Source organism: Myotis daubentonii, chromosome 4 (genome assembly GCF_963259705.1).
Source record: "Myotis daubentonii chromosome 4, mMyoDau2.1, whole genome shotgun sequence".
Classification (NCBI taxonomy): domain Eukaryota; kingdom Metazoa; phylum Chordata; class Mammalia; order Chiroptera; family Vespertilionidae; genus Myotis; species Myotis daubentonii.
In genome coordinates, this window is record NC_081843.1 from 73,290,747 (window position 1) to 73,298,173 (window position 7,427).

At 42.6% G+C, this 7,427-nt stretch overlaps 1 protein-coding gene across 1 annotated transcript; it reads right to left on the reverse strand.

Annotated features, from left to right (window-relative positions):
• Positions 1-6,874: 6,874 nt before the first annotated feature.
• LOC132232422 (small ribosomal subunit protein eS26-like) lies at positions 6,875-7,175 on the reverse strand. The gene has a single exon (XM_059691858.1). It carries the CDS (start codon positions 7,172-7,174, stop codon positions 6,875-6,877), a length of 300 nt encoding a protein of 99 aa, XP_059547841.1. The 5' UTR covers position 7,175.
• Between the last annotated feature and the right edge of the window lie 252 nt (positions 7,176-7,427).

The window sequence follows — 7,427 nt, forward strand, 5'->3', positions numbered from 1 at the left end:
TACTCAAATGTGAAAAAAAAAAAGGAAATCTTACCCTTTGTGACAACATGGATGGATCTGAAGAGCATTATGCCAAGTGAAATAAGCCAGTCAGAGAAAGACAAGTACTATATGATTTCACTCACATGTGGAATCTAATGAACAAAATAGAAACAGACTGACAGCTTTCAGAGAGAAGGAGGGTTGTGGGGCTGGGTGAAAAAGGGAAGGGATTAAGTAAAGCAAACAAACAAACAAAAAACTCATAGACACAGACAATGCTACAGTGATTACCAGAGAGAAAAGAAGGTTGGGGGGGAGGTAGAAGACAGTACAGGGGAGGATAATTGCTGATGGAAGGAGACTGACTTGGGGTGGTGAACACAAAACACAATATACAGATGATGTCTTATAGAATTATACACCTGAAACCTATATAACATTTTTAGCCAATGTCTGCCCACTCCCCCAATAAATTCAATAAAAAAAGACAGAAATCCACTATAATGTAAAAACAGAGATAGGTTACAAGTAAAATGATGGAGAAAAATATACCCTACTCAAGTGGCTACATTATGATCAGATAAAGATTTTAGGGCAAGAAATATTTCCGAGATAAAGACAGACATTTCATAATAACAAAGGACTCAATTCACCAAGAGGATAAAATAATCTTAAATGTGTATGACCCAACAACAGAATTGCAAAACATGTAGCAAAATATGTAGGAAAAATAGATAAATCCACAGTTTTGCTGGAGATTTCAACACTTTCTCTCAGTAACAAGTGTTAACAGAACAAGAAGACAGAAAACCAGCCAGCGTGCAGAAGACCTGAGCAACACTATGAATAGACTTGACCTGAACTATATTCATATAGGACACTTTACCCAACAATAGCAGAATACACTTCTTTTCAAGTGCACATGGAACATTTACCAAGTTGGACCATAATCTGTGCCTTTAACAAACCTTACCAAATGTAATATAATTGGAATCAAACTCTATTCTTTGAACAAAATGAAATTAACCTAGAAATCAATAACAGAAAGACATTTGGAAATAGCTACTGTTTTAATTTAGTTGAGTATCTGTATGTTTGTATATTACTTTTCTGTTTTATATATTTTAACATTTCACATCAATTTTTAAAAATATATTTTTAAAAATATATTTTTAAAAATCTTTAAATGGTAAAACTAGCACAGAATGAAGGCTTGGTGAAATTTACTTAGAGCTAGCTCCTCCTTATTACTAGATTGTTATCAGAGACTCGATAAAACTCAAAGGAGGCTGGGGGTTGGGGGGCAGGAGGGAAGTGAAGATTCAAACTCGCAGGAGGGAAAATCTACAACAATCAAGAACATGATAGAATTATCAAGGGTAAATAAAATCTTCAATGTAAATTGTTTTATTTGTTCTGTGACATTTGGTAAAGGTAGAAAATAAAGATAAAATTTTAGAACCTTGCTATCTCTCCAACAGCCTCTATTTCCCACTCCTCACTTGCTGCCTCCTTTCTCTCCCACTACCAGCCTTTTCTAATTTTAGAATTCCTGGCAGTAATTGGACAAAGAATCACCAGGGTCCCTCTTTAATGAATTATGTCCATACCATGGGTGGCATCACCTGTTTCTGCTCACATTTCTGCCCACTCCTCTCCTCTCACCATAAAATATCTTTTTTATATATATTAAACTAGAGGCCCGGATTCATGCACCGATGGGGTCCCTCGGCCTGGCCTGCACTCTCTCACAATCCAGGACCCTTCGGGGGATGTCAGTTTTGGCTAGATCCCCGCAGGCCAGGCCTAGGGACCCCAGGCACCGGGCCTCTAATATGCATATAAGATCTTTGGTTAATTTCTTCCTGTCCTGCCCTCTCCCCCTTTCCTCTGAGATTCATCAGTCTGTTCCATGTTTCCATGCTTGTGCATTAAGTATCTGCCCCCTGTTGGTCATTGCATGTCATAGCTGACGATCTAATGGTTGAACGGTCAGATGGTCGCTTAGGCTTTTATATATATATAGATCTTTATTGTTGAAAGTATTACATATGTCTGCTTTTTACCCCCGTTGATCTCTTCTGGCCCCCCTGCCCCCACCTGAGGCCTTCACCAACCTACTGTCTGTGTCCATGGGTTATGCATAAATGCATACAAGTTCATTGATTGATTGGTCAAGCTCCTCCTAAGCTTAGCAGCCGCCACTATTTCTAGGATCTGGCAATCACAATACCTTGAGTCCCAACTGTGGGAATTTGGGCAAGCTACCTGATGCTTAACCTTGGTTTTCTTACCTGGGAAACAAAGGTAATTAACCCACCTCACAAGGAGTTATGGGGATTAAATGAGATAATAGATCAGGAATGTGCTTTGTCAACAAGAAAAGTGCCACACAAATGTTTTATTGTCAAAAACCCCAGCCTCTGAGGTTTGACAGTCTGACCAATGCCTAACCAATGGACACAAACAACAGAGGGGTAAGGGCATGAGTGGAGGGAGTGGGGGGGAGGTAATGGTGGGGATAAGGACACATATGTGATAACTTAATCAATAAAGAAATTAAAAAAAATAAAAACCAATGGAAAAATATTCTCGGGTGAGCATTAAGAAAAATAAATAAATAAATACATAAATACATTAAACAAACAAACAAAAAAACCCAGTCTCAGGATCTTGAGGTGGTACTCAATGGGGGAAGTGATCAGCTGCCTTCATCCTCCTTGAAAAGGTGTGACCTGAGTCAGTGAACCATCCTTCATACTTACTAGAGGGAGGGAAGAGATGGCCAATTGACCACTGAAATCCTTGCTCCCCCTCCCATGGTGCAGACTGACCAGACAGAAACAATACTCCCTTCCCCCTTAGCCCTAAGTGTGGCCAATGGTCTAGTTCAGTGATGGCGAACCTATGACACGTGTGTCAGAGGTGACACGCGAACTCATTTTTTTGGTTGATTTTTCTTTGTTAAATGGCATTTAAATATATAAAATAAATATCAAAAATATAAGTCTTTGTTTTACTATGGTTGCAAATATCAAAAAATTTCTATATGTGACACAGCACCAGAATTAAGCTAGGGTTTTTCAAAATGCTGACACGCCGAGCTCAAAAGGTTTGCCATCACTGGTCTAGTTCTTGCCATTGGCACATGAGCCACAGCTTTTAAGAAGCAGGAGTGCTTTCTCCTTGCTCTTTTCTTCTGACAGGCTAGATGTGTATGAAAAGGACCAATGCCTGTTAATAGAGAGCCATAGGCCAGAAGGAGTCCGAGTGCCTGAATCAGCACAGGGAGAAAGAGAGGCACCCAGTCACAAGAAACACCTCCGTGGGACCATTACATGAGCATGAAATAAATACTTTTGGTCTATGTGATAAAGCAGTGGGCACAACCTTAACTAGGAGGAGGCACAATGATTCTAAGATAAATTAGATAATAGTTATTGCCTTATTCCTGATAATACTTATTGCTTTATTGGGTTGTTGTGAGAGTTAATTGATATAATGCATACAAGGTGCCAACAATGACAAATGTTCAATAAAACGTTGGCCATTATTATTAACAGCATAGAATTACCAAATATTCTTTTTGAAAGTTTATTCCTTTATCCCAGGAAAAAATTTCTACCTCTGCAGCTGATCTCCAGGTGACTGTGTCCATTAAATGCACATCAAAATATTTTCCAAGGAAACTTTTTCAGGGCTTCAGTGTTTTTCCTAAATAGTTCGTGTCTTAACCTGATCATCATTACCTAGCAAATATGCAAATCTAAAGTTTCAGGTTCAGCTTTTATCTGAAGAGCCATGGTGTGTATTTAATGATAGTCACTGGCTTGATCTACAGTTACTCAGAAGCCCCATTCACTCACCTGTCCTCTCTCCAGGTTGCAGTCAAGAAGTCAAGGACGCTGTTGCCATAAAGCTGCAGGTCCCACTGGAACCAGCAGAGGTCAGTGCTTCACACAACTGCTGCAACTTTGGGAGATATCGCCCAGTGCCTTTCTATTATCCATAGTTTTTTAAATTCTTATTATTTGTTTTTCTCTCCATTTTCATTCCTTGCCTTTAGGAGAATTACCATGATGTGTCAGAAAAGTCTGGTTATCTTCCGTTGTGCTCAGCTTTTACAGATTTGGGTCTCTTGTGTGGCCACTGCACTCTTGTATGGTTGGGGGAGGCATATCCCCTGCGTGTAAGAATAGGAGCCCCCGCGCTTTTCCGGAGCTGCTGGCACAGCCGCCTGCTCTCCGTGTCCTCCTTTCCTGAGTCACTTGACACCCACCCGGTTTCTGCAAACGATTCCACCCCATCTTCTCCCACATCATCGCAAATTCCAGGACCCAGTCCTCTGTACTTCAGCTGTGTGTGTGTGCTGGGGGAGGGGAGGAGTTGAGAGAATGGGGGAGGAGGGCAGGTGGTTAGGATGCATTTCAGAACCTCCTATATGAAGCGTCCTGCGGGGTCTCACCGCAGGCCTCCCAAATTAGATGCCTGTGGGTGAAAGTCTGAGAAGCTCCTGGGGGGTGGAGGTCTTACCGCACTCCACTTCCGGGGCCTGCACAGCGTGGCTGAGTTAATGAGGACCTACATAAGGCAAATGGCACCAGGAGGGCCAGGCGGGGGTGCAGCTGGCATGACTCAGTGATTGACTGGTTCTGTTACTACCCCGTTTTCCCCACAGGGAAATCTGAGGCCCACTCACTCCCAACAGGTGATCTCACTGCAATCTTAACAGAAAATTAGAGCTCTCCAACTGTTCTCGCCCTCCTCAATAATGCTTTGGGTTCTTATCCTCATCCTCCACCTTCTCTTCCGCCCCGCTTCCCCCGCTACACACACACACACACACACACACACACACACACACACACACACAGTGCTCAGCCTGTCTTAGCTGCCACCGGTGTCTGTAGCCCCTCTCCCTGCCTTTCCGGGGACCTCTCCTCCCATTATTACTTCCCCAACTGCACGTCCGTCTGGGTATTGCCCTCTCCAGGGCTCATTTCCTCCTTCCAGAGCCCCAGCTCCTGCCTTCAGAGCCTCCTCTTTCTCCCTATCCAGCAATCACCAGTTTTATGAGTTTTCCCTGCTACTGATGAACCTTCCACTCCAGGAATCCCCTCTTCTCAGTCCCTGTTTTTGTGCTGAACACTATCACTTCTTCCCATGAACTGGCCCATCTGTATCCACACAGGTCCCTCTTCAGACTGACTCCAGAGAGAGCCTTCGAACATGTTAATCTAGTATGTCTTGCTCTGGCCGAAAATCTTTCACTGCCTACTGCCCAATACCGCAGGACAAAGCCCAACCCCTGGGGATATCACACAGGCCCTTCTCCACTTGTCCTTTCCGCACCCCTGCACTTTATACACCAGCAATATGCACTCATGAGCCTCCTATAGAATGTTTGCCTTTGCCTACCTCTCTTTCCCCGTTTTGCTTCATAAAGCAAACTCCTATTCATCCCACAAAACCCAGCTCAGGCACCACTTCCCATGTACCCTTGAGTAGATTTCATCACATTCTTTTTTAAAAATATATATATTTTATTGATTTTTTACAGAGAGGAAGGGAGAGAGAGAGAGTTAGAAACATTGATGAGAGAGAAACATCAATCAGCTGCCTCCTGCACAACCCTTACTGGGGATGTGCCCGCAACCAAGGTATATGCCCTTGACGGGAACTGAACCTGGGACCCTTCAGTCTGCAGGCTGACGCTCTATCCACCGAGCCAAACCAGCTAGGGCTCATTACATTCTTGTAGGATAGCTCTGACCTAATATCAGGCTGTCACTGGTATATCTTCCCATCATGCAACCTTGAAATCATTAAGTATTCCTTCTCTGTAGAATAGTATTCATTGACAATTCTCTCTTCCCCTTCCAAGCTTTAAGCTTCTTTGAGGTGAACTATTCATCTCAGTGCCTTCAGTGCCTAGAACTCAGTAATTGTAGGATTTGGGTTAGAGTATTCTCTCTGCTTCCTTACACTGAGAGACTTCTTTAAAATATCAAGTCCCTGCCTTTATGGTGTTTCTACCCCCACTCACCTCTTCACCCACTAAAATGTGTTTTCCTCCCATTTTTCTGATCTTTAAAGAAACAAATGACTAAGCCACAGGTGCCCATTCACGCCCATCTCATTCTCATCAACCTCTGGATCATGTGACAGTGTTGACTATCACCCTACTTAACATTCTTCCCTGGGTTTCTATAGTGGATAGTTAATGTTCTTGCTGTATCCATTTCACCTTCTTCTGTGAACAGCACCTCATTTTCCCCTAAGAAACCACCTTTCTCTCATTATCATTCCATATGGTTTGGATGCCTCCATGCCTGACTCCAGAGATGGGTATTGACTTATCTAAACATCTGTTGCCTCCAGAGATCAGCTTTAAAATGAGCTAATAATGGTAGCTACACCAAACAGAGTCTGTCAGATGAACTTAGATTCCTTCATTGGAAGTGTGGGGGGGAGAACTGCTCCTCCTGATGGAGAAGATAGAATGGAACTCAGGAAGAAGGTCCCTGAGCCAACCTAGGGAAGCCGAATAAGATAAAAGAATAAACAAATCGCAAAGCCTTTGAGACCCCAAATGCATCTGAACCTGGACTACCCTGTTATATGAGTCAAAATATTAATTTTTTTAATTTAAAAGATAAATAAACCAATATAAAGAGTTTTTTATCTCTTGAAAAAATACTGACTACTTATAATTTTTGTGATCCATTTCCTTCACACATTCTCTTTCTCTTTCACTGGTTTCTTTCTTTCTTTTTTAAAAATTACAATTTCCATTTATCCCCCCCCCCCCCCCCGAGAACTTTTCTTCACTCCTTAAGGACTTAGCTCCTTACATGGGTTTTGGTCATGGGGCAGCACCCACAGGTCTAAATCAGGATGGGGGTGTTCGGTCCTTCCAGGCTTCATGAGAATTCTTCCTGACTACCTTGCTGTGAATGGCACAGCTCACACAGTAATGTAGTTTCACATACAGCTTGGGAAGTACATAGGCACCAAAGACACTCGCCTCGGAGATGTCCCTACTGGTTGTGGCCTCTCCTATCTTTTGAGAGACAAACTTCTTAATGACCTTGTCCTTGGGCATGCACTGGGCACAGTTGGTGCAATGAATAGGCTGCACATGGCCTTGGCCTTTTTTGGCACTACCATTATTCCTTCTTTTCTTGGTCATCTTGGAAATGAGGACCCAAGAGAGAGTCACTGGTTTCTTGTTTTCTCCTATCTCATACATGACACCTGTGCTAATAATATAAATTTCACTTGCAGAATGTTTTATAGCTCACAACTCACCCCTCATTAGAGTCACACCAATACCTCTGACTTATCTAAGACGAAAGTCTGCCTTTCCAATTTCTCTGTTTTCCAAATCCAGTGCTCTTTCGGAATCTCTTAATTTGTGGTGTCTCCAGTCTGAAACCTTGGAG